This window comes from Poeciliopsis prolifica, unplaced genomic scaffold (assembly GCF_027474105.1).
Source record: "Poeciliopsis prolifica strain line A6 unplaced genomic scaffold, Auburn_PproV2 SCAFFOLD049, whole genome shotgun sequence".
Taxonomy (NCBI): domain Eukaryota; kingdom Metazoa; phylum Chordata; class Actinopteri; order Cyprinodontiformes; family Poeciliidae; genus Poeciliopsis; species Poeciliopsis prolifica.
The window spans coordinates 1,854,304-1,882,014 of record NW_026562424.1 but is presented as its reverse complement, the minus strand read 5'-3'; the positions used below and the strand labels follow the sequence as shown (position 1 = coordinate 1,882,014).

Genomic DNA, 27,711 nt, shown 5'->3' with positions numbered 1-27,711 from the left:
CAAAGATTTTTTTAAGTGCTTACATAAAAACAAAACACAGTTTATTTTATTCCATTTATTTATTCTATTCTTACTTCCACTTTTTACCTTTAAATTCTCTTCTTACAATAAATGAGATATTTCCCCAGTAACAATTAGGAGTAAATCATTTGTAGGGAGCTCCAAAAATATTATACAGCTGTACCCAATACTGTTATAATTTATACATTAATTTATACATTTATCTTTGAAAATAGGAATAAATTTACTTCTTACAGATTCTCTTTTCTACAGTATTTGCTTCCCGTCCTTCTCCGTCACACAAGCTGAGCAAGACTGATGGCGACGCCTTCAGCAAACCTTCAGACGCATTTGAAGGAAACAGGAAAGAAGTCTGCAAAAATGTTCATATTTACAGCTTGGATGTATATCGCTTAACTTAAAACCAACTGACTTTACCCAGGGCTCATCATCAGGTTTAGAGAGAAACAGTGTTTAGACTACAGGTAGAGCCGGACCAAGGTAGAAGCAAACTGAGCAGCAACTTAGCGCCTTAGAGACAGACAGACAGTAAAACAGAGTAAAATATGTTTGGTTTAACAGGCCAACATCTTAGAAGTAGCACTAGAAGAAAAAACTGCTTTAATTTGTGTGTATTTTTTAGCTGTGATGGTCGTTTGGGGGCCCAAAACCACGTTCTGTCAAAGGCCATAGATTTTGTTGGACCGGCTCTGCTACCAGGTCAGTTTCTTTCAGAAAAAAATCCAGAACAGAATCAGTCTTTGGGCATTTTTAAACCAGGAAATGAGACGATGGATCAGGTCAAAGTGCAAATCTAATCTACAAAAATAAAAAATATGCAGGCATAATAAAACACCTAAATGCATCTATGTTGTATTTTCACTCAAAGAAATCAGGAATTATTAAACTTTAAACCTTTTTCACCCTTGTGAAAGCCAGGAGGTTTTAAAATGTCATCTTAGTGATCGTGGATCAGAGATGTACAAGAACTCTGTGCATCCATGCAGGACCGACTCCCTCCGGGAAGACAGGAAGAACGCTTCACGGAAGAGCGCGCCGGCCTCAGGCGGCCATCTTGTGCAGCTCCGCTGACTCTCACCTCGCTAAAACTCTCCCGCCACAATGATCAGTGTCAATAAATGTGAATTCAATAAAGCACAAACATGTTTGTTTCAGCAGAACAGGTCAGTGTATCATATTGAATAAATACCGGCGTGAGACGAAGAACCCCGACGGAAACTGTACACGCTACATGCTACATGGCACAGGCGACCTTCCGCTCCTCTGCTGCGACTAGAAAAATACCTAGAATCTAGAATGAGTGTAGAAAAAAACTTTACAAGACATTTACATCCAAGGCCATTGTTTTTTTTTTTGTCTATTCCTTCATGGCGTGGCAAGTGAAGAGCAGTGAGAAAGAGGCAGACAGAGTGAAGAAACAAGGAAATCAGACGTACTGGTGTCAAAGGTCGGCGTTAAGAGTCCAGAAACTGTTCGTGGTGCATGATGTCTTCACCCAGCAGAAGAAAAGAAGAATTACCCTCCATTCATTTCTTATCCTGCATTATTGCTACAAAAATGTCTGAAATCTCCAAGCTTGATGCTCAGAGTTGCATTTAAAGAAACGCTGCAGAATCATCGGATATGTTCGACTCAACATGGCGTCGTAGTGTGATACGGTTCCTTCTCCAACAGATTCCTACAATTAATCCTTTCATCCAAAAAAAAAAATCATAGTGCAAAACACGACGCTAAATTCTTCACATACAACTTGTCAAAATGCCGGCATTTCATCGTTGCAGTAAAAACACGTTAAACTTTCCTGCTTCGCTCAGCAAGACGACGCTGGGATCAGGCGGGCTGCACTGGGATAGTGGGTTGGTCGGGATTCATTTAAAGGGACAGAATCACTGGTTCTGTTGAAGAGCTATGAGCAGTCAATATCTTACACTGCAGTGTCATACGGAGTAAATCCAGAGCTAGCACTAGCCTCAAGCTAACCGTTACATTGTTTGCAGAGTTTTCCTTTTAAAAAAAACAAAAACTCCCCATCTTCAGATGGGGAACTAAAGAGGTGGTGCGCCTCCAATAGTCTTCCTGATCATAAGTACCAGATACACAAACAAATCAATTTGTATGAATGTTTAGCTTCTTCCATTGCTTAGAAAACAAACGACTATAAATGCGACAGTTTTTTCTGTTCTTCCTAAGCGTTTCACACAGGAAGACTATTGGTGGTGCACCGCCTCCATCCACCACACAAACAATTACCTCTGTCAATCACTGTTCAAATTATCAATGTGATTTTTGTGAATTTGATTAATCTTTTGAGGTTACCTGCTAATTCTTTTCATAGTAGTCGTTAGCTTCACTTTTTCTGACAGGAAGACTTTTAGTGGCGCACCGCCTCCAATGATCTGTTTCTGTAAATTACTGTTTAAAGGTTAAGATTCACCGAAACCAAACTGATGTTTCTGGAGGTTTACAGCTAACGGCTAACTCATTGAGCTGCGGGGCCGAGTTCTCTGGGTTTATCCTGAATCGACGCAGAGAGAGACTGCAGGGAGGAAGACGTGTGTTTTCCCCAGCTGGCCCTTTAAATGCATGTAGCGCTATTCCAGCCCGCCTGACATCCAGGACCCTGTTTAATTGTAAACATAAACCAAACAATAAATCACTTCTTTCATCTGGTCAGTTTCTCCCTACAGGAATGATTGTTTTATGCTTTTCACCGCATTTAGTGTTGCCATTTTGGATCACACAAACACAGAAAAAGCAACGTCACACACACACACACACACACACACACACACACAAAACCCTGGAGGAGTTTCTGATCAGGAGAAACTTTCCTCATCGGGTTGAGCTTCACAGACAGCCGTTGTTGACCCCTGACCTGCGCTTCATTCGGTTTGTGAAAACACGACTCAGCCTGGGTCGGTTTCCTCGGGTCGGACCGAGTCGCTTATGGCGCTCAGCAGAATGAAACTTTGACTAACCTTCCTCTAAGGCGTTTTGGTAGAGCTAGCAGATCCGTTTCAGGTCAATTAGAAACTGATTGGGAATAAAAGAGGAGCTAATGTACACTTGCATTTCCACATTCAGCCACCAGGGGGGGCTCGGTTCCTCCAGCCAAATAATGGAAGTCACCAGAACCCAACGGCGCTCGGGAAGCTAACGCACAAATCCACTCAAACCGAAAAGAAACAAAAACAAGCTTATTTTTTACTGACAGCCTTGGACTTTGTAGAAATTCATCGTCGTCTTTTCTAAACCAGTCTGGAGTCGTGAGTGTTTAAGAAGGTCCAATAAATTAATTTTCACATCCTCTCCCTGGTTTTCCTGGTGCCAGGTGTTAGTTATAAATAAGTTCACAGCCTGTGGAGGCGGCGGCGGCGCCTGAGGTCTATTTGACCTCCAGGATGGAGGGGTTGGACTCCATGATGGCCACGATGATCTTATCGATGTAATCCTGGAGCCGGTAGTTGATCTCCTCCTGCTTGTGAACGGCCTCCATGAGCTGCAGGCACACAAACAGAAGTGAATATGTCAGATCTACAGCCGATCAGATATTTCAACATTCTGACCTGCTGAACCCGGTTCTGGATGAACCGTTTTTGACCTGAAAAGTTGCTAAATATGGCAACAGAATTGATAAGTTAATCGGTTTCTCCTCTTATCTGTCAATCTACAAAAATCAGGTCAAATTTATCGACCAATTTCTGACCAGCAGATCCAGTTTGAGCAACTCTGATTGTGTCAAGGAATTATAATAGAGTGAACAAGAAACGTTTACGAAAATCATTTAGAGCCGACGGTTTTAGACGCTTGTATTATCAATTAGCATGGTTAGCTAGCGAGACCCAATCATCCGTTTAGTGGAGTTTATCCAACAGCAAATAGATCTTCATTACAAAAAGGTTAAAAGCAGAAACAATAAAACAAAAGTTCCTCTGATCAACTTCGTTCAGCCTTTCTGTTATCTGCTGAAGTCTTGCTCTCCCTCTCTCTACTGCAGCCAGAGTAAAACAAATCCATCTCAACATGTCACAGTTTCCTCCGTTCCTGTTTTTAACCATCAAACTTCTAACCGAGTCGTCGCGCTGTTCGTTTTTACCAACTCGTCTCGGTTCCGTTTCCCGTTAAATTGAATCGGGTTTGTTTTAAACTCACTTCGGCCCGAGACACGGAGCTGATCTCGGCTGCCAGGGAATCGGAGAAGGAGGCCGACATCAGGTTCTTGGCTCCCTGGATGCTCAGGTTGATGATCTGTCCGTTCAACTCGTCGTTCTGCTCTTTCAGAGTTCGGTTGTCCTGGAAACAAACCGTCAGATGTTAAAACCTGGAAACACCAACCGAAGCACATGCTGCCGGCTTATTGCACAATCAAGCAACTTTTTCAACTTCAGTTTCAGAAATGCTACATAAAACAAATTTGGTTAAAAAATAAATTTGACTTTGTGATTGAACATTTTGAAATTGGGCTTCTGTCTCTTTAAGAAGGTGCTGCTCTGTCTGAAGCTCCGCCTCCAGGAAGTCGTCCCAATATGGCTCCTCCATTTTTTTTTTTACCAGCGATGCTCTGAGCAGCAGCTCCTGTAATGAGCTCAGCAGGCATTTGCTAATTGCTGCTGGCTAGTCTGAAGGAGCTGAATGTAGGAGGCGGAGCTGAATGTAGGAGGCGGAGCTGAATGTAGGAGGCGGAGCTGAATGTAGGAAGCGGAGCTAGAGCCAACCACGAGTTTTAACAGCTGACTGGTTGCCATAGAGATTATGTGATTTCTCAAACATGACGAAAGAATCAAAGCAAAACTTCAGCTTCGTTTTTAATGAGGGAAAAACATAAAAACACGATGGAAAGATTAAAGCTACAGTTTCATGTTGCTGTCCCTTTAAGTCGCTGCACCAGAGCGGGAGATTTGCTCACCTGTTTGAGTCGTTTGATCTCCTGCTCCAGCTCGGCCTCCCGGGTCCGGGTCTGGTACTCCTGCAGCCCGGCGCCGGGGGTTCGGCCTCGTTTGGCCTCGGCCTCCAGCTTGTAGAGCTGAAGATGCTCCAGCTGCTTCCGCAGGTCTTCGATCAGCTGACGCAGAAACAGAGAAACGTTAGAATCTGCCTAGCAACAGCCAAGTCGCTGCAGAAGGCCCCGCCCGCCCGCCGGCCCCGCCCACCGGCCCCGCCCACCGGCCCCGCCCGCCCCGCCCACCTCCTGGGTGCTCTCCTTCTCCTTCTGGTTCTGATGGCGCTCATGACTCAGCTTGTCGGCCATCTTCCTGCGGGACTCCGTCTCCTCGTTCAGCCTGTCTGTCTGAGTTTCCACCTCGTCTTGGAGCTTCTGCTTCTCCTGAAACCATAACAACGTCTGAGCCACTGAAACCGAAAACACACGAACAGAACGAGAAACGGAATAAAATCCGTTTTACCTCCTCCAGTCGCTCGATGTTCGCTCTGAGGCAGGGAACGCAGGACCGCAGCTCGCTGTTCTCATCGTCCAGCTGCTGCAGCCTGAGCAACAGACAGATTATTAATCTGACTTTAAAATATGAAAACACATTTCTGAAGTCTTGAAATAAAACATTTTGTTCATGTTCCAAATCAGTTCTATGAACATTTATTTCAAACAAACAAAAAAAAACTTTTCAGATTAGTTTCTTTACTGCTTTTCCCCAATTTAAAATATTTGCTTTTTCAAATCTTAATTCCTAGTTTTCTTTCCAGTTTCAACTTTTTTTTCCATACTTGTCCGAAATAATTTTTTAAACTCAGTTTTTGGCCCTGATTTCTCTCCGTACTCCAGATTATAATCCCAGGTTAGCAGCCGGTTTGAAGCCGGTCCGCGACCCGTCTCCTCACCGGGCCTGGGCGTTCTCCAGCTCCAGCCCCTTCTCCCTCTCCAGCTTGCACAGCGCCTCCTTGTGGCGGCGGTTCTCCTGCTGCAGCTGCTCGTTGGCCTGCAGCTCCTGCTCCTTCAGCTGCTCCTCCAGCGCGTTGGCCCGGTGCACCAGCTGCAGGTTCTCCTGCCGCAGCCGGGCATGCTGCTCGCCCGACGCCTCCGACTCCTTCTCCAGCTCCGCCACGCGCCGCTCCAGGAGCAGCACCTGGGAAAGGTCAGAGGTCAGGGCCTGAGGCTGGATGCCAACTCGAGAAATGAATCTCTCCGTTTATGGTAATTCTATTCCAATTTTTTATTCAAAAACTAATTTTTCTGTTCAAATCGGTCCAGAAATTCAGTTTAAATTTTGTGGAAAAACCAAACCTTTGATTCTTTGATGCACGTTTGGTAAATCTTTTAATCTCCACGGCAACCATTCAGCTACAAAACGCCCGCCTCCTGGAGGCCATCATGGCTCCTTTAACGTTTTACCAGCGTTGCTCTGAGCAGCGGCTCCTATAAGGAGCTCAGCAGCTGTTTGCTAATTGCTGCTGGCTAGTCTGAAGGAGCTGCGCCTCATGCATGTTATCAAACATGCATGAAAGAATCAAAACGAAACTCCATGTTTATTTTTTGATGAAGGAAAAAGAAAAAGATTTGTAAAAAGTCTGATTTTACTGAGTAATAAAAAATAATTTAAAATTAATCAAATCACATCCAGTGCATGATATGCAGTGAAGTTAAACAACTTGATCACATTTAAAACCCTTCAGTGTATTGAATTGGTTCAGCGTCGCCAGGAATCGATCGATTACAGAACAATTGATCGTCACCTTGTCTGTGATGTCGTTGTCGGCGAGCTCCAGGATGTCCCGCGTCAGGTCGCTCATGGTGTCCAGCGTCATGGAGCTGTTCTGCAGCAGATGCCTGTGGAAAGCAGGAGGAGTCAGAGCGCCGTTCGCTAACGGCTGCTAACCCGACGGCGAGCGCTCCACTCACCTCGCCACCTTCTTGCTGGAAAGCCGCTTCCCGGCGCTGCAGGGAGACAGGAAACGCGGTGAGAGGAAGAAACGGTCACCAAAATAAAGCTCAGCGACTCACAGCAAACAAACCGCAGCAGGTTTACGAGGCTCTAAAGGTTCTGATGGAAGAGCAGGTTCACACACAGGATTTACAGAAATATAAAAAGTTTTAGGTTTCATATCAGGACTGATGAAGAATCAACTAAACTCAAAGCCTGATTGGTCTGTTGATCAGTGTTACTAAGAGTTGCTTCACATTTTTAACCTCCAGATTCTTTAAGGTTCCAAACTTAAAATCTCTAGAGGAAAAAAAACTAAAGAAAATCCTGCAGGTTGAATCAGAAACATGAGCAAGGAAACAAGGAAACCAGAACAGAAACAAGGAAGGAAACAAACATCATTTTTCTCAGTTTGTTCTCCTGTGTTTCCAATTTTCATGCTTCCTTACATATTTTTCTGCAAGCCGTTTAAAAACCAGGAGCTGAATTTGATCCGGGTTCTGTCCGGCCTTTACAGTCATGAAGGAAACGATACAAAAACTTCACTTCAAATAAATCCGATTTAACAGTTTGTTATCTTTCAAAGAAAACTTTGTTTTTAACTCATGAAACTAAAGCCACTAAAAGAAGCCAGGATGGAAAAACAAAACGGGATCAGAACAATAAACATGAGGACGACGTTCACCACAACACACCGAGTCTCTACAAGGCAGCATGCAGACATGCGGGCGACATGCGGCCGAATCAGCACCGCAGACATGAACAGCAGCCGCGTGTTACCTAGTCATCTCTAGGAAATTGAGGCGTGTGGACAGATCCTCCAGGCGACTGATCTGCCTGTGACACTGGCTACAGAAAAAGTCCAGCGCCTCCTCCCTGAGGAAGCTCTGGAAGCAGTCAGGGAGGCAGGCGGGGGCGCTGGAGAGGCAGGAGAGAAGAAGAAGAGGAAGCAGGAGGTGAGTGGCAGACAGGAGGAGGTGAAGGTGCATTCAGGTGCGACAGGAAGTCCTGTAAAGCAGAGCTTTAAAGACGTAAAGTGATGTGAGGCTGTGGTTCAGCTCTGGACAAAACAAGAGATAAAAACAGTGGATTCATCTAAAGGAGGGGTGTTCAAAGTGAGGCGCAGGGGCCGTTTGTGGTCCAAGGTGGGCAGTAACGAGGACTGCACTTAAAGCTGCAGTACGTAACTTTAAATAAATAAAAAAAAGCTTTTTTTACAAACTTGTTAAACTTCTCTCCATGTTAGTTTGTTTTGAGTCAGATAATCTGAGAAAAGACGGATCTCCGCCTGAGCAAATACTGCTGTAACAATCAGAGCTAGGAAGGCTTAGTGATGTCAATCATCCTCAGGTACACGCAGCTAAATGTGCTAATGGAAACAATTCACTTATGCAGCTTTAAGCTGGCCGAAAGAAGAAGAATCCTTTTTGTCCTTCTGGAGTTTCCTACAGATTATGACATGAAAGAATAACGCATTAAACTGTAAAGTGTCTGAGTTTTTAAAAACTACAATAATATAAAACTGATGCAGAACTTTAACTGGACAAATAAAATATAAACTGCAGTTAATATTTGATCATTATTTTGAGTCACTGCTGTGAAGAAACATTTTGCTAAACAGCGTTTAAGCTGTTTGCACGTTCTGAGAGCTGGAATACGGAGGTGTGTGTGTGTGTGTGTGTGTGTGTGTGTGTGTGTGTGTGTGTGTGTGTGTGTGTGTGTGTGTGTGTGTGTGTGTGTGTGTGTGTGTGTGTGTGTGTGTGTGTGTGTGTGTGTGGACACATGCACAGCCGTGAGGGTGACTGTCTCCAAACAGTGACGCATTCACACTGAGTGGGTGAATCTGTTTGTTTCTTTTATCTCAGCAACCAAACGTGGACATTTAGTATCAAACTCACTTAATTCATTTTATAAAGCAACAAACTGATTCAGCTGGTGATTATTTTTACATTTATTCTGGTGATTCATCGGTTTAAAACATTCTGTGGAACATTCTGCAGATTTCTTTGAGGGTAAAATTTATGGCGTTTTCCAACTCAATCTAAACAAACATTTATTACATTTTCAGCTGCTGCGTTTTCCTTCCACATTTAACCGAGTCAAACCAACCAAATCGTTTTTAAAAAACCTCTTCCCCTCCTGGCCTGAGGGGGCGCTGCACAAAGAACCACTGCAGGAAATGACAAAAACCTCAGAAGTACCTCCATTCACAAAAACAAAAAATGTAGCATCAGAATTTAGCGGTTGAAGGATTTTTCTTGATTTTAGCAGATTACAAACATTTCTCCCGCTAGCGCTAAGCTAGCAAGAATGTTTTGGTTGCATTTATATTACCCAGAATGCCCTGCTCTGAAGTCCACTTCCTGCTTTTGGAGCAGTCTCCAGTCCGCTGGGCGTTCACATATGAATTCAAACCAAACCACAGTTTCAGTCTGGAGGGAGTGAACCGCATTCGATACATTTAAGCCTCAGCTGGGAACGCGACAGCGTTTCACTCCTTATCAGCGAGCATGATGGGAAACATTGTTTCTGTTTATAAATGGCACTGAGGCGTTACCATGGCGGCCGCTCCTACCTGGGGGAAATGACGGCACAGCCGTTGATCTGCTCCGGCGGCGGGGACAGCGTGGCGTCGCCCTTCCCCATGGAGTCGTCCACGCTGCTCTCCAGCAGCAGGTCTGACGTGTTGCTCTCCCCAAAGTCCTCGAAGTGCTCCTCCTCTCCGCTGATGACCGTCACCAGGGAGTGGCTGTGGAGCTCCGAGGTCAGGGAAAACCTGCAGGGGGCGCCGACACGTCAGGTTACCGAGTCGCACACCAATCAGACAGCATGCAGCACCAGAACCACAAACAGTTCACTTCAGGTCCAAATCAGAGAGAAATAAGAAAACTTAGCTGGATGCTAACAGCACTTAAAGGAACAGTGACTTAGAAAAGTTTAATGCATTTTGGGGGGTTTTAAAATGGCACTTAAATACTGCGGAGTGAAGAGATGCTGAAATTCTGCAAATCTTTAATTATCATCTTTTTAATAATATCTCAATATCTGCACTTCAACATCTTTGTTGAAGTGACTATTTACTCAAGAGCTTCTTTTACTTGCGTACTGAGAAAGTGTTCAGGCAGCTTGCAGGGTGATCAAAGCTTTTGTGTGAACGCGAGGTCTCACTTCAACGTTGGTTTTGTTAAAACGTGTTTCTTCTTCCTTCATTTGACTTGTTCTCAGAGAACAGAGCATCCAGACAGTTTACTGAACTGGAAGAGTAGTGGCCCTGAATTTCACTCAAGTGAAACTATAAAGTTCAGCGTTGTACATCTAAATACTTTTATGCAATGAGTAAGTAACAAGTTTCCACCATCTTCTGGCTGTACACACAGACAAAAGTATCTTTACAAAGTACTGAACACAAATTTTCTGATTTGTGTTTAAAAACTGAAACACTTCAGTTATAAATTGCTTTGTTGCCCTGCAGCATAAAGTCCCAGTAAAAGACGCTGGATTTTCTGTTTGTAATGCGACAAAATGAGTAAAAACACTTCCTGCCTGTTTAAAAACAGAAACTGGTGCAGGACCCAGAATCCGGCCAGACGACAGAATCTTTCCCCAGGAACCGCAGCAATCTGGTCAAGTTCAGCGGCTGCTCGTTAAGCTAAGCTGCTAATTCACTCTAATCCCGAGGGCTCCTCCTGAACTCGTAAATCTCAACCTCTGTGGCAGCAGGAAGGCCATCTGTGATGTTTAAATGGGAGAAACTTCATGAAAACATGAGTCTGTTTTCCTGTTTCAAGGACATGTTGAAGGCACCGCAGGATGAGGAAGTTAAAATCACCAGGAGAAAAACAAAAAAACGGGATTGAGGCGACGGATTCGAGTCACAACGTTCTAAATACTAGTTTGAAACTTACATTTTACCCGTTTCCTTGCAAGCGGGCCCCACGCCGACGTCCCCGGCGCCGAGGGCCGGCGACGAGCGCGATCGCATCTTTGAACGCCCTGCGCTGCCCTGGCGAGAAAGCCTGGGGGCGACTGGGGTCAAAACTCCTGACAACCAGAGAGGAATCCTGAAGTTTCACGGTTCAACGCCACGCGAAGCAAAACGGCGACGGACCAGACGCCACATAAAGGACGGCGCTCCGATTGGCTTAATCAGATCCCAGGCTGAGCGACAGACAGACGGTACCGCTGACCGAGCCGAGGTCCGAACGCGCGTGTGTGTGTGTGTGTGTGTGTGTGTGTGTGTGTGTGTGTGTGTGTGTGTGTGTGTGTGTGTGTGTGGGTGTGTGTGGACGCAGGCAGGAGGGACTAATCCTGTTAGATTGTTAATCCTGAGCCGAGTGAACAGATCCGTACTTTAGGGTTCGATGACTGACAGTCGGTAGGAACCAGTTACATTCACCAAACTTTTTAAATAGTTACTCAGCTGAACTTCTTTCCTTCACCAGAATAATTTTATTATGAATTATTTCTGCTTGAGTAAAACTTCCGGATTTTCTACCCACTCAATAAAAAACATGTTTTAACCAGAAACTCAGACACATTTTTATTGAAATAAAGTGATTTTCTTTAGTCTGATTTTGTTATTTATATGAATTATTGTCATTTTAGTTGTTAACATAACCAAATTTCCTCTTAACTTTATGTTTTGGTGCATCTGAAAATCAAATGACTGATGATCTGATCAGTTGCTGATCAGTACCCGTTTAGACATTTTATTCTTGAGTCACTTCCTGGATAAACTGATGTGATGTCAAAACTTAAAAGCTATAAATATCAAAAATAGAAATATATACGTCAATACTGAGCTACTTTCGGTGAGCCATAAACATCCATGAGGAAGTCATCCAGGTTTGTGATGAGATTCAATGTTCGATTTCAGATTAACTGAGTGACGCCATGCAAGAGGCGGAGCTTTTGGGAAAAGAGGGCGGAGCTTTGGGGAAAAGTAGGCGGAGCTTTGGGGAAAAGAGGGTGGAGCTTTGGGGAAAAGAGGGCGGAGCTTCGGGGAAAAGAGGGCGGAGCTTCGGGGAAAAGGGCGGGGCTTTGGAGAAAAGAGGGCGGAGCTTCAGACAAATTGATGTCAGCCGGTGTTGAAGTGCCTCCAAGTGGTTGCCCTGAGAGATTCAAGCTTTTCAAACATGCATGAAAGAATCAAAGCAGAACCTTTTAAAGAGACAGAGGCCCAATTTCAGGGCGTTGGATCAAGAAGTTATTTTAGTCATACTTGATATCTGTAGCATTTTCATAGCGACTGAAGGCAACATAGTAACTTGATTGTGCTATAAACTGGAAAACGCTCTGAGGCGGAGCTGCGTCTCGAAGGCGGGGCTAGGGCCACTTAGGAGTTTTGTACAACCATGGAGATTAAAGTATTTTTCAAACATTTATGAACGCATCAAAGCAACACTCCAGGTGTTTTTAATGAGGGAGCAACATTATAACATGATGGAAAACTCAAAAAGTACATGTTGCCTAACGGCTCCCCTTTAATATCAAATTCTTTGATTTCCGTTGCTCATTTCCTTTCTGGACTTTCACACGTCCATTCTGACGTATAAATGCGTTGACGTTAGTTCTGCTCCGAAACAAAGTTCAAATAAAACCCACTGATGTCTGTAAGGTGACAGAGTGTGGAAAATGTCCTGATGTAGCAATAAAACCACAGACTGATGCAGCTGCTGGTACAACAGGAGCTCAGACGGCCCAACAAGCCCTGCGTTTGGTAAACAGGCAACTGGAGTCACACGGTTTATCTGCCGACCTCCAGTCAGCAGCAGCAGCTAACGGCCTCAGTCAGTGGGAGAGGAATGAAGGGATTAGATTAGCTTTTGCCAGAGTAAGGCAAAAAAAAAAAAATCGGGAAGAAAAACGCTGAATCAACACTTCCTGGAATTCTCAGCTCACGCCTGGAGCGGGAAGTCCGAAGGCGTCGGTGTCAAGAAGCCGGACAGACGGGTTCCCCAGTCAGCAGATACCGGCGCTACGCTGCACTTCCTCCTGCTGCTGGACGAATCAACTCGCTCAGACCAAAAAACAAAACACTCATCACTTCTGCAGCGGATGCCATTCAAAGCAGCGGTCAGATCCACGTTTGGAGAAAAACTAAAAATACTTTTAAAAAAAGAAAACCTGTCGGGCTCCGACGCCTGCAGAACGATTAGATTCAGGCGATTCATCAGATTTTTAGTGCGTCATGTTTAACTGAACGGTCGCCATCTGACCCTTTGACCTCATCCTCATCAACATGAAACTGTGCCCAGAGACAGAAGACATGTTGAGGATTCCAACCCCGACCAGCGTCCATGGAGCAGGTGGGCGTGGCCTCGTGACCTGCAACGCCGTTGCCATTCGTTTGACTCTGAACGCCACAGTTTCGGGCCGAGCTGCTCCAAACTGACTGGGATGGATTCTCATCCCCCACAGAGGGAAACAACCTTTGGCCCAATTTCTCTATAGCGCCCCCTAGAACACTGTAAATGATCAGCTCCAAGACATGCTGTAAGCTAGAATTATGAAACTCAGTACACGTGTATCTTGACAGGACAAAAAAAGTCTCTTGGAGCCATGGTCTAAACCCAACAGGAAGTCGGCCATTTTGGATCAAAGTCGTGATTTTCTCTGTTTTATAGACATGGTATCTGATCGAACTCGTCCCAGTTTTTCAGAATCACTCACTTCGATGCCTCAGTCTTGAGGCATCGAAGGTCAAAAGTTATCAAAAGATTTCTTGAACATCAAAGCATGTGGGCGTGGCTAAGGGGCAAACTTTGACTATTCACCATGAAACATCAAGGTTCAATAACTTCCACATGCAAGGTCACAGCTGCAACAGACTTTAAATGTCTCTATACAGACCAGTCCTGGTCACATTGTCATGTTCAGTTGATGACATCACCTTAGCCCCGCCCCCTTCCAACAGGAAGTCGCCTGTTTTTTCTGCTGTATGCCTTTTTACTCTTTTATATGGATTTAATCCTTTGCAAACTGACGTAAAATGACATGAACTCTGTCAACACTGGCTGAACCATGTCGGCGTGTTCAAATGGCGAACTGCAGTCCCTCGCCATACGCATACGGTCATCTGTAAATCACACATGGATCATCCGATTGGTACCAAACTGGAAATGTATGACCTTTGTTCACATCTAAAGAGCCCAATAGCATTAAATTGTAATTTGACTCCACTCCGATGTGATGCTGTACGAAAGGTCAGAACCGGGTCAGAACACAGAAATCAACAGGGCATTTACAGACCTGCTTCCCCGATCGTCGGGGTCGTGCAGCGTGGCTTCGATGCCGCTGTCCGTCTCCACGTCCTCGTGCATCTCTGGGGGAACCAGCGCTCCCGTGTCCTCGTCTGTGAAGGTCTCGCACTCGCTGTAGGTGCTCTCTGAGCCCAGGTACGCGCTGTCCGTCACCTCATTCTGCTGCAGAAAACGAATCTGGCGTTTAGAGCTGAAACCCAGCGGGGTTGGAAACCCAACGAAGAAAGATTTATGCGTTTAAAGCCTTCATCCCATCTTTAAATCTGCTCAAAAGTGAAGTGATGAGTGATTCATCTACAGACAAAGAAATTCGGTTTTTAATTTTGATGTATTTATCCAAGGTTGAAATGATTAATCGTGATTAATAGAAAATTTAAATAAACTAAATAATTGATTAATCGTCAGCAATAGTATACAGCTCATATTCAGAGCAGTAAATAGGCCAAAATAGTAATAATAAAACATTTTGCATTTAAAATAAAGAAAACAAAACCCTGTAAAATAAATCTAAATGCTGTAAGATAAGGATGATATGACGCACCTTTTGGTATCAAATTATTAACTAGTAACTTTAAATTAAAACAGATCATCCTGCAGTGTTTTGATGTTAAGTAAAAAGGAAGGAGTTTAAATCTCTTCAGCTGCAGATTAATTGTTTTGTAACAAACGATCAAGAATTCTCTAAAAGACGCCATCATTGAGTTTTAGAAAAAAAATTGTTCATTTAAATTATTTAAATTTAAAAGATTGTTTAAAAGTGAAAAAAAATTAATTCTGAAATTTACATATTTTCTTATCAAATAAATTGATTAGAAAGTTGATCAATAACTGAAGTAGTGTTTAATTGCAGCCCTGCATTTATTGAACAACCTGCATTTAATAAGCCAAACAGAGAATGAAACGTTTCTCCACACTTCTGCAGTTAAAACTCTCTTTTCTTAATAAACTGTTTCAATAAAATAAACTATTTTCTCTTGGCCTGAAGAAAAGCAAACAAACGATCAAAATACTTCAGAGACGGTGAATCCAGACAAGTTAAGCTCATTATCTCACCAGCTATCAGCAAAGCTTTAACACCTCGAAGCAACAGGTTCAAACAACAACATTAAGGCAACACCTTAACCGCCAGCTACACCACAACATACCAGTTTACTGGAGGCACTGGAAGCAGTGGGGCTCAGAGGGACGACCGCCTTGTCCAGAATCATCCTTTCCACCGGGTTTGACCCACAGAGTCGCCATAAAACCCCTTCAATAACTCCTGCGCCGTCAGCGCGGCACAGGGGGGATGTCAGAGAAAACGCAGCCACACTCGGCCGAGCGCGGCTGGCCGGGCCGAGGGGAGGGGAGGAGACTGGAGCCGAGTCCAAAGAGCAGGACGTCTCAGCTGGGTCAGCTGCCACTTCCTAACCCACCGGACCTAGAAATCATTAAGCCGCGATCCAGGGCCAAACTGAGACTGTTAAACTACAGCAACACTGTTTACGATCAAAACAGGCGAGCTTTCAGGAACTACGTTCTGAGCGTGTTTGACGAGGCGTTGCTGCTGCCAAACACCCTGGGCTGCCGTGTTTTCACAGCAAACAGCAACAGAACAGATCAGCCATTGAGAAAGACGCCGTTCAGGCCAAATAAAAATAACCTAGAGGAAAAAAAGCAAGGCGGCGGCGGACGCAGGTCGAACTTCTTCCAAACTCAGGCGACACGTTTCAGCAAGCGGAGCAGCTGGAGCTTCACTCCACGTTTTCCCATCATTTCCCAGCTGTAATAATCTGAACTGAAGAGAGTCTGCTTTCATTTCTTATTTTAGGCCTGCCACAATAAGTCAATTAAAACAAACTCAACTTCCATTTTCAACATTTATTTTTTTCTCTTTCTACCAAAAACTGAATGATAAAAGTTTGATGTTTGGTCTCAATGAGCCTTTTTATCACAATTAATTTGATTATTTTGGATACATGTTAAACATTCACAAGGATTTGAAGTTTATTGATCTCTGAGAATGTATCATTATGCTGATACTATTATATCACTTCAAAACTATATCATTTATCGCAATAACTGGAAAATTTGTTACCATGGCAATCCTACTTAATTTGTAATATTTCAAACATTATAATTTTTGATGTGTGAACCTTGTGAAGATAATAGTTATCGCATTAATCACGATTAATCTGTTGAAATAATGATCAATTGTTGAATTAATTCCTACAGAAGAAGAAAAAACCAAACATACTGAGAGCAGTTGAACGAAAACTCTACAAAATATTTACATTTTGCTTTTTAAAGACCAAAATTCATCTGGCAACATGTTTTAGCCAAACTCCACAAAGAGCATAGCTTCACCAGATTCTAATTGATTCAAACAATACCTTATATTTTGGCAATACCAAAAAAAAAAAACAATTTTGCATTTTCAATGTTTAATAAGGGCTCAAGTGAGTAAGAGAAAAATCTGCACAATGTGCCATTTTTTTAATCCAATAAATTAGTCAGAATATTACTAAATTATTAGTTCCAACCCCAATGATCAGTGATTCTTGGTGAGAAAATAATCTCAATAAAACAGGAAGGAAAGCTATATATAATTACTCAACTAATCACATTCATTTAATAAACATTTATTTTTTTCAAGCATTGAACTGTAACTCAGTCAGAAAAACATTTGCAGAAGAGTTGTAGTTCAAGCCACGGCCAACAGGGGGCACCAACACCGCAGCAGCAGAAACTGCAGGTCCTGCAGAAACGCAGGTTAAATATAAAGATACCCAAACCTGAACCCAAACGGTGGCCGGAATTCCAGAAATGTCGACCACAACTGGAAACACACACAACCTCACACACACACACACACACACACACACACAACTTCACACACACACACACACACAACTTCACACACACACACACACACACAACTTCACACACACACACACACACAACTTCACACACACACACACACACACACACAACTTCACACACACAACTTCACACACACACACACACACAACTTCACACACACACACACACAACTTCACACACACACACACACACACAACTTCACAGACACACACACAACTTCACACACTGCTGCGCATTCCAGCCGGTTGATTTTCTGTCAAGGGAAACCCAACGCCTCGAGGGCCAGAAGCCAAACCCGCCAGGATGGTTATGGGCCTGCGCAGCCATCGACACGGTAACGACAGCCGAGTGCAGAGGGCGTTCAGGCTGTGGCTCCTTTCAAACGGGAAGCCAGAGGGACCAACGGGAAGCCAGAGGGACCAACGGGAAGCCAGAGGGACCAACGGGAAGCCAGAGGGACCAACGGGAAGCCAGAGGGACCAACGGGAAGCCAGAGGGACCAACGGGAAGCCAGAGGGACCAACGGGAAGCCAGAGGGACCAACGGGAAGCCAGAGGGACCAACGGGAAGCCAAAGGGACCAACGGGAAGCCAAAGGGACCAACTGGAAGCCAGAGGGACCAACGGGAAGCCAGAGGGACCAACGGGAAGCCAGAGGGACCAACGGGAAGCCAGAGGGACCAACGGGATGCCAGAGGGACCAACGGGAAGCCAGAGGGACCAACGGGAAGCCAGAGGGACCAACGGGAAGCCAGAGGGACCAGAGGGACCAACGGGAAGCCAGAGGGACCAGAGGGACCAACGGGAAGCCAGAGGGACCAACGGGAAGCCAGAGGGACCAACGGGAAGCCAGAGGGACCAACGGGAAGCCAGAGGGACCAACGGGAAGCCAGAGGGACCAACGGGAAGCCAGAGGGACCAACGGGAAGCCAGAGGGACCAACGGGAAGCCAGAGGGACCAACGGGAAGCCAAAGGGACCAACGGGAAGCCAAAGGGACCAACTGGAAGCCAGAGGGACCAACGGGAAGCCAGAGGGACCAACGGGAAGCCAGAGGGACCAACGGGAAGCCAGAGGGACCAACGGGATGCCAGAGGGACCAACGGGAAGCCAGAGGGACCAACGGGAAGCCAGAGGGACCAACGGGAAGCCAGAGGGACCAACGGGAAGCCAGAGGGACAACGGGAAGCCAGAGGGACCAGAGGGACCAACGGGAAGCCAGAGGGACAACAGGAAGTTTGAGGTACAACAGGAAGTTTGAGGGACCAACTAGGTCAACAGGAAGTGGAAGGGATGTCTCACCTCGTCGTACTCCTCTGGGCAGCCGCCGGCGCCGTCCCCCGGGTTGTAGCTGTAGAGTTGCAGTTCTGGGCCTGCTGACAGAGCAGGGAGGCGGGTTGGTGTGCACAGCAGCAACAGAAACAAACAGAAACAGAAACTGAGCAAACATGGAGAAGCGGCTGTTGATGTGCAAACAGGTAAGATGAGGACAGGAGTCCTCTGTTTACATTCTCCTCTGGGTGGAAAACTGCAGAAACATCAGCATGTTTTTCACACTTTCATCAAGTTGACCTGAATTAGAGGTTCAGCTAAACAGAAAAACAAGATGGCAGCCTAACATCACTGAACCATGAGAACCCAAAAAATGGGAGAAAAAAAAAAGTTAAAAATCCAGATTTTTAACTTTAAAATGTAATCTTTATAAATAGAAAATTTTAATAAATTGATCAAATTGGTTTAGCGATCAGCAACCAACACAAACCAGTAACAAAAAGCTGAAATAGAAAGATTTCATACGGCCACATGGTTGAAATCCAGAGATCCAGGGATCTCTAGCCTGAGTTTGTCTAAATCAGATTTTTACCAATATATGGAAAGACTTTAATTTTATGGTTCACAGATTCTTGGTTGTGAAAATCTGGAAGAGAAGCTCAGAAAAGCCTGGAGCTGTTTAAAAAAATGTACTCCACACTTTTGGGATTTTAATTCATAATGATTCACAACTTTCTGCTGCTTCATCACATAATAAAAACAAAGGTTCGTGGTTACAACGTGACAGAATTGGTGTGAATGTTTTTACAGCGCACTGCAGCCCCAGATGTCCTGGTCGGGCAGATTTACAGGCAGCAGTAAAAGCGTGACGGTAAACATGACATGACCTCCATCTGAGGCGAACCAGAGGCTCCATGAGGAGACCGCAGAAACCTGCAGCAAAAGTAGCCGAGGCTTGAGACGCGTCCCATCAGCCACTGCGGCCAACGGCACCTTACTGGGAGGAAACATGAACTGGTTCCAGTGGCGGCGGATCCGACGCACCTGCAGGACCTGGTCTGACGTCACAGTGAGAATATTTAACGTTGCTCCAGACATTCCAGTCTCAGCAGGGAGCGAGGCATTTCCACGGCCCGGGGCAACACTGTCAAACACCCCACCTTCACTTCACTACTGCAAACCAGCAGCAGATTCACTTTTTCATTTCTAATGGAATAGTTTTTTTACTGTTAATATTTTACATTCTGCAGCTGAAATAAACTAAACTTTTAATTTACATCTACAATAATGTGTCCTTTGTAGATGGCCAATAGCATTTAGATATATTACCACTTTATAAATCATTAATAACCGTTTATTATGCATGAATTAAGCACAAAGAGGAGACAATCTAGAGTTGTTATTCTACCTTCTAAACACATGAATCATTTGTAAATGTAATTTTTTTTAGCATTTATTCCAATTTTCACCCTTAAGGCACAATAAGTAATTAATGATTTATAAAGAGTGCAATAGTCAATAGCCATGTTATCAATTTATCTAGTCATTGATGACTTTATTGTAAAGTGGAACCATAAAAATTCATTTGAAGAAGCCTCAGACTGAATCATTGGGAAACAAAAAAAAGTGTCTTCAGTCAGAGGCTTCTTCAAATGTGCTGTAATTCTGACTGCTACAGGAGATCTTTCCTGCCCACAGCCGTCACCATCTAGAACGAGGCATTAACTCTAACAGAGCTGCATTTAATACCTTTTGGGATCAATAAAGTGCTTTTGAATTTGATTAGGTAACATTTTTAAGTTTTGAAATGTCTGTTGCACCCGACTGGTCAAAGAGCAAAACCATCATTTAAATAAAATCAATAAGAATGTCAAATAAAATATAAGCCAACCTTTATTTTGACTGCACAGATCAATAGGTCATTGAGCCATTAAGGAATAATAAATATTTCTTAATAAAGTGTTTTTCCTTTTTTGTAATTTAGCAAATAGAAATAATTTGTAATTCTAACGTCTCAAAAGCAAGAAAAGTTTAATTTGATTCAGGCAGAAAAAATGTTTCAACCATAAATAATGTTTTGCAGTCAGTTGGAGCCCGTCAGGCTGGATCTGCAGGTTTTGGCTCCTTTTCCTTTCATCCTGGACACAATGGGAGTAAAAGGATCCGGCGGATCGGATGAGGATTTATCCAGATAAAACTTAAAGCAGGTTTTTGTTCAGCCGTGTGGGCAGAGGTCGCGACGCTGTTTTGCTCTCCGTCATTTAAAAATCAATCATTTTCCATCAAATTATAATCACATTAACAAATCATCCAACTTTTTCTCTGTGACAAAAGCCACTGACTTACAATAAAATAAATTTAAACTTAAATCAGCAGCGCTTCACCTGCTGCGTCCTGAACGCTCAGCCTCACAAATTCCTCTCTGCATCTGCAGAGAAATCTGCACTGGTTCAATCAGTTGGATCCGTCTGATCCAAACCGATCGACTGAACTTTTTTTTTTTTTTTTAACCCTGTGTGGTCCAGGTCTGCGTTTTTATGCTGATTTTTTTTTTTGCGTGGTTTTGCTTCCCTGAAACAGACGGATGTTAGCGGGACGTCAACGTCTGCCAGCTCCAGTTAAAACCGCTGGATGATGAACTGCCGGCTCCTCTGTTCAGACTATACATGGATAAGCTCAGCATTGCATCTCTTTAGTTTTCTCTGTTTTGTATGGAGACTTGAATTAAACGCACCATTTCTACCAATGGTTGAAATGCACTTCCTAACCAGACGCTCCAAAGCATTCGGTCTGTAACTCAACACGCTGTCAGCTCCCGGTCAGGAAGACGCATTTAGCTCAGAGTCCATGAGACGACGTTCAGAAAGGGTTTTTTTACCGATTGATTTTAGTTTCCTCTGCGATTAACTCTTTGTGTGAAGTCTGTAATGTCTGTGCATGTGCTCCAGTCCAGGGTGTGAATTATAACTTTCCAAAATGACCGACGGGCTTCAAATTTTTCCGTCATTTAAAAAATAAAAAATAACCAGTTAAACATGTTAAATATTCCGTTAACCTCTGCGTGTGGGAATCCTGAACCCAAACTCAACTCTAGTTTCACATTTTACACGCAGGCCAAACCACTAATTTCACGTTGGACGTGTTTTATAAGAATCTGTCATTACATGGCTGGAAAGCCCAGCCGTGATTTTGCAGCAGCTGAACGGGTCAGAACCAGAAACCGGGCCAGAACCAGAAACCGGGCCGGCGCAGGGAAAGCAGAGAGGAGGAGGGTGAATAATTGAAGCGAATAGGACGCTCTGTCCAAGCGCTCTGAAAGCCGGCCAATCAGACCATGTGTCTCCAAACATCCTGACTTATTCATGCCGTCAGTAACCAGAGACGCTCAACCCAGAAACAATGTGGGGTGGAGCTGAGAGGGGCGGCGTCATGCTGTGGGCCGGACCGCCATGTTGAACACAGATCTGTTACATTAGCTCTGATTTGTTCCGTCTTATGGCTTTTGGTTCTGGATTTTTTTACTTTTCTTCCTTGGAGAGTAGTTATGAAGCGTAACCGTGGCAACAAGGTAGCGTTTTTGGAAACTCGTCAGCATCTCAAATACCTGAAAATGAGGATTCATGGAAGCACCGAGAGGAAGAGGAAATTCAAAGCTTCTCTTCCATCCATCATTATGAAGAAGGTTCTGATCCGCTACTCCAACCCGACAGAAATCAGCTGGTGGTTCAGTGGATTCAGTTCTCTGGAGGAGTTCTCATTCATCTTTAGTAAAAAAACAACCATTTCTCCTGCTAATGCTGGGTTTGTTTTGGTGGCATTTACCCAGAAAGCCCTGTGCTGTGGTCCACTTCCTGCTTTTGAAGCGGTCAGTGGTCTGCTTAACCTTCACATACGCATCCAAACTGAACCAGAGTTCACTTCAACCAAACCCAGATCAGAGTTTTGGTTTTAGTCCTAATCAGAGATCAGTTTCACGCTTCCCGACCGAACCGGACTGTCAACATCCAGTCCTCGAGGACCGGTGACCTGCAACTTCTAGATGTGCCTCTGCTGCACCTCCTGAAAATAACAGGTGATTAGCAAGGCTCTGGAGAACAAGCTGGAGGTAATTAAGTCATTTCATTCCAGTTTTTGTATCTGTGGCACATCTAAAAACTGCAGGCCCTGAGGACTGGAGTTTGACACCCTGGTCTAGACAAATGGATTGGAGTTGGATTAAAGCGACCAAAGCTAGTGTGAATGCTCCCTTAAACAGGAGCGGCAAAAGAAAATGACATGGATTAGCAGAGCTAGCCTTCGTGGTAGTTATGAAAGGCTTCTGCAGATTCAACAGCCACTGACTTTTGTGTTTTGTGTTCTAGATAAAACTCACAGGTCCGTATCAATAACTGGACTTTGGGACTTCTACATAAACGTCACTGTTTGGTTAAAGATGTTGGAGTAGGGGATCCTTGTTTATTATGACAGGTGGAAGAAACTGTTTGAATGTTCTTCTTTTCAACACTTGTAAACCTTGGGGTCAAAGTTCAGGTATTTAAGATGCAACTCAGCTACTTCTAGTTGTAAAAAAGAAAAGCCAGTTACCATAGTTACACATTGCACCAGCTGTCTAGCAGTAAAGCTGCACAGCATCCAGAACCAGAGGCAATATTATCCCGACAGGCAACGACTCCATCATAAATTATAGATGAGGTAGAGTTCACTACATCCTGAGACTTAATCTGGATTAACAGAATAATCCACCTTCAGGTTTCAGTGAAAACAGGAACAAATGAAACGAGACGCATCGACCTCACCTCCATCACTGATGGCAGAGATTCCTCTGTGGAAATCCTCAAAACTGATGACGCCGAGACCGCTGGGGTCCAAACACTTGGTCAGGTCCTTCACCTGAGCGAGAGAGAAAAAAAACAGATTTTACTTTCAGCAAAGCAGCAGAAGAAACTCAACCATGATGTAATAAATGATGCAAGTGAAGGTTTTTCTGTTAATGAGTAAGCGGCATTGTGACTTCAGTGAGAAACATTTATGATGACAGTTCACTCTACATAATTTCACAAACAGCAGTATAATGTGATTACAGGGCAGAAATCGGCCAATAAAACGCTGCTGCCCTCCAGAAATAAAAATCTGCATTTGCAGATTTCGAGTGTTTAACTGTCCTGAATTGGGTGCAACAGCGGCTTCATAAAAGCTTTTTACGCACCACAAAGAGAAAAGCCTTTAAACTCTGAGGGAAAAAAGGCTGAAATTCAAAACGTCTACAGGAAAACAGAGGTTAGGAAAAAGTTCCTGGAGTTAAAAATGAGGAAGAAAAGCTGATTAAAAGAGCCGACTGCCTGGTTTCACACTCAGCATGGAGCGCTGCAGCGCAGGAGCTGCAGGGAACGGGTTACATAAGCGCACCTACATGCTGCATCGCTCCGCCGCTCACCTGGCAACCAGTCGCTCTTTACATGGAGCTGGAAATAAATCCCAACTGGGAGCCAGCGGGGACCTGCTGTCTGCAGCACACTTAAACCGATTCATGAACACAGGAATCAAATGGGAGCTCTGGGTCAGGATCCCGACCAAAACCGGTCCAAAGTGTCAGACGTGAACGCCGTCCCTCTCTCCCCTTCGCTCCCGATATCAGTTACAAATAAAAACAAGCTGATCGCCTTAGCGACGCTGAGCTGCGACTCAAAGAGGCCAGAAAATCCCAACAAAGTAACTCCGACAAGCCGGAGAGATTACGGTCTGGGTCCGAAGTTTCAGCAGGAAACGGCAAGAACTGTAAGAATTTAAGGCGAGTTTTCAAACTTTTCCAAAACCACACTTTGGAAATAAATAAACAAAACAACAAGAGTTTCATCACACAACTCTCAAGCGTCGCCACATTTCTGGAAACTTGGAAGCCGACGGCCATCTTGGTAGGAATCCGCAACCAACCGTCATGGTGGTTGCTATGGCAACAGCTTGAGAGAACCTCTCGCCTCGGTTCTGTCCAACTAACGTAATAAAATTAAGTTGCAGCGATTAAGCTTCAAGTTTATTTTCCATATACTTTCTTTGTGATGGTTCGCTTGCCTACCAAGATGGCGGCTTGATCACATCCAGTCAAGACAAGGTGTTAAATATATAACAAGACAATCAATAAGTTGCTGAGTTACTAATAATTACAATGAAACAATTCAAGTAAATCATGTTAAGATGAATTAACTTCCTGCTCAAATTAAATACTGAAACACAAATTCAAGGAAAGTTAGAAACTCTGCAAAAGTAATTACTGCCAAGTTTTCTGGCATTTAGCAAAATAATTTCTGTCATTTTAATTTATCTAAAACAAGTTTAGTCTGATTTAACTTCAGGCGAGAATAAAAAGTGTATATTTTCCAGTTTACACGTTATTGCTACTGTAAAAAGTTTTCCACATTTATGACTTTTAATCAAATGTTAGGATTCATTTTACAGCAAAACTCTGCAGTCTGAATATCAAGCATTTTCAAGGTTTTGTACAGAAACCAAGCACTTTCCAAACCTTGACAACCCATCATTGAAAGAATGCAAGGATTTTGCCAGGTAAGCGACAGGAAGTGAGAGTGTTTGGTTGTGTAAACAGAGGAAACCCTCGCTGAGGTGACCTGAGGTTTCCTTTGGGCTGAACCCGACGCTGGAAACGCTCGCCTGAGGTCAGAGGGAACGCGTTCAGCTTCTCACCGCATGGCGATGAGTCATGATGTTCCGATCCAGAAACGCCTCGGCTGCGAGAACGCGACAAGCTCCTGACTGTATTTAATAATCTGTTATATTTAGCAGCAAACGGCTCGAGAAACGTTTTCCTTCACAACCACAAGATGCTAAACAGAGCAGCTGGTCGGCCTCCATCGGCGTTATTAACTGCAGCAGGTCCCAGCAGAGCAGTTTAATCTACATCTGGGCTGAAACTAAAGGTCAGCAGAACCAGATAAACTGGGTCAAACATTTATAACTGAAATCCGTTGAAACCAGTTTTGATTCATCTCTTCTTCGGGAGGTTTGTGGCAGTCGTCCCCTCGCCAAGGCACAACCAAGGCGCAAACATTCATGAGATAATTTACTCTAAACATGCAATACTGCATCAGTTTTATCCAAACGCTCTAAACTTCAAGTATTTGCTGAACATTAACTGAAAACTTAATCAGTAAGCTTTTTGGAGTCTGTGAAAGTGAAATAAATTTCTTGGTCACTATTCTGACCGGTGGGTTTAAATGGGTTAAAAGTTATAATTTCTGCCTTTGAGCTCAGATGTTTTTAAATTCAGTTTAGTTGCAAAACGTGTTTTTGAACTGAAAATGTTTCTTATTTTGTCAATAAATTACAGAGTCTGTAAATAAACTGGATTAAAAATGTAATTAGTTCCACCGCTGGTTATTTCTGGTTCATGTTGCACCGTGAGAATCTCATGCCAGCTGGTTCCTGAATTACACGTTCGGTTCTGCTGAACTGGGACGCAGCAGCGGGTTCTGCTGGTTAGAGGAGCAGCAAAGCTTCGTGGTTTTTCTGTTTCCTCTATTTGTGTGCGATCGATGGTGGGGCGCGCCCGAGCGCCGCGGCTCAGACCGCCGCTGTGCATGACCTCACCGAGACAAGCAACCTGAGAGACGGGCTTCCACCGCGGGGATTTCTGACCCGCTCCGACAAGACGGAGGAAACCAGCAGCGGGTCGGAACAAAAGCAGCAGCAATAATCTTGAACTTTTCCAGGGGAGGAATTCAAAAACAAACAACGACGGTGGTTTCTGACAGCAGGACATTCCACTGTGGATTAGCGGTGAAAGAGTGAAGGGAAACACGGCCGCAGCTTTTGTGAGGAAGTGGGGTCGAAGCCAGGGAGAGACCCGAGGAGAGACCCGAGGAGAGACCCGAGGAGAGAAAGGTTTCTTCAGCAGAAAAACTCACTAATAAGATGCGAGCTGCAGGTTATTCCCCCCTGGAGGCAAAGCATTCATCAGCAGGTCATCACGCACAATGATGAGGTCACAAGGAAAAAAAGAAGAACCGTTTTCACTACAACTGCATTTTACTTCACATTTCGAGCAGAAAATACTGAACATCCTGAGAAATTAGTCAAGTTCAAACTGAAGCACAAATTTCACTGCTGTGGCCCTACAATGAAATTTTTTCTGGACAGCAAATTGTCCCAGAAATGATTGTGGTAAATTATAATAATGTGTTTGAGATCATTTTAAAGTTATGAGAATAATTTAATAACACATAATATAACCCTTAAATTCTAATAAAGAGCTGACAATGGAACTGGAAGACATTTTAAATATAAAATAAGATAATTCTTAAAAACAAACAACCTGGAGACTTTGCTTCTTTTTGGTAAAAAGAGAAAATAAAATAAAATGATGCAATTAACTGATTTATTTCATCAGGCCTAATCATGAAAAGTCCAACATGTTGCACCATGAGGATCTAATCCAGACCAAATGTTCACAACAATACAGTGTGTGTGAGCATAAATATATCTGCCATCTTAGTAACATATCCTGAGCCCCATTTGCATGTTTGAACCAAAAGACCCAACTGGAAATCATGCAAATACCAGATGAATGTTTCCCTGCAGCCTGGCGGCTTCCTGGGAAATTTGCAAAGATAGCCAAACCCAAACCCGTTTCCAGCTTATAACCAACATCAGAACAATCCAACTACTGGGCAGAGAGACAGGCGTCATCATCATCATCATCTTTAATTTTAACCTGAACAGGGAAACCTGACAGTAACGTCTCGGTCTGAATGGTGTTTCACTCGTTTTTCCCAACCGCCTGCTGAAATGCTTCTGTTGGCGCTTCTGTTGGCGCTGCTGCGCAAACCATCACTTTGTGGATTGGACTCGCTCAGGTGTGGATAATATTCAAAACGGTTATCACCAGATTACTGCTGTGCAAGGACAGACGAGGGCAGAGCCCTGTCAAACACGGAGGCCGTGTCAACACGTATCCCAGCTGATAGGAGGGGAGCGAAGCGTTTGCTTCTCGCAGCAAAAAGATGCAATCACTGCGTGTGCAAAGTGCCAGCCTGGTCGGATCAGCACAGACACTCTGATGTGATCTGGACGAGGGCAAGACTGCAGATTTTCAAGTCTGTCTAATAATTGAATTATTTTCCCCATGTGGAAATAAGAACCAACCTAAATTGGTACAAATGTTCCCAGGGACTTTATTATTTTTTTAAACAACATTTACAGAGTAATTGAAGATGGCAGCCAATATGTTCATTTACCACAGATTAATGCTTTGGGTGTCAAATCATATATAATTGGACCTACAGAAATCATATGTGCTGATAATGTTTAGATCCTTCAAGATGGCCACTGTGGTCATCATAAAAAATTTATTTCTGAACTAAAATCACAAATTATATCAATCTGTTGGGCATCAATTGTAGCTTCATATTCT

General features: G+C 43.9%; 1 protein-coding gene across 6 annotated transcripts in view; it reads right to left on the bottom strand.

Moving 5' to 3' along the window:
* Positions 1–40: 40 nt before the first annotated feature.
* The window catches only part of rab11fip3 (RAB11 family interacting protein 3 (class II)), a 31,509-nt gene continuing 3,838 nt past the window's right edge, over positions 41–27,711 (bottom strand). The window contains exons 2-14 of one of the 6 annotated variants that reach the window (XM_055057814.1): positions 23,084–23,177; positions 18,318–18,391; positions 14,145–14,317; positions 9,469–9,669; positions 7,674–7,811; positions 6,872–6,907; positions 6,706–6,799; positions 5,854–6,098; positions 5,424–5,505; positions 5,207–5,344; positions 4,928–5,083; positions 4,174–4,314; positions 41–3,520 (exon numbers count right to left, since the gene is read on the bottom strand). In XM_055057814.1, coding sequence (XP_054913789.1) covers positions 3,407–3,520; positions 4,174–4,314; positions 4,928–5,083; positions 5,207–5,344; positions 5,424–5,505; positions 5,854–6,098; positions 6,706–6,799; positions 6,872–6,907; positions 7,674–7,811; positions 9,469–9,669; positions 14,145–14,317; positions 18,318–18,391; positions 23,084–23,177 — 1,686 coding nt within the window. In that variant the 3' untranslated portion in view covers positions 41–3,406. Of the gene's footprint in view, positions 3,521–4,173; positions 4,315–4,927; positions 5,084–5,206; positions 5,345–5,423; positions 5,506–5,853; positions 6,099–6,705; positions 6,800–6,871; positions 6,908–7,673; positions 7,812–9,468; positions 9,670–14,144; positions 14,318–15,300; positions 16,002–18,317; positions 18,392–23,083; positions 23,178–27,711 lie in introns of those variants that run through there. The other 5 variants (XM_055057816.1, XM_055057815.1, XM_055057817.1 and 2 more) reach the window with 5 other exon arrangements.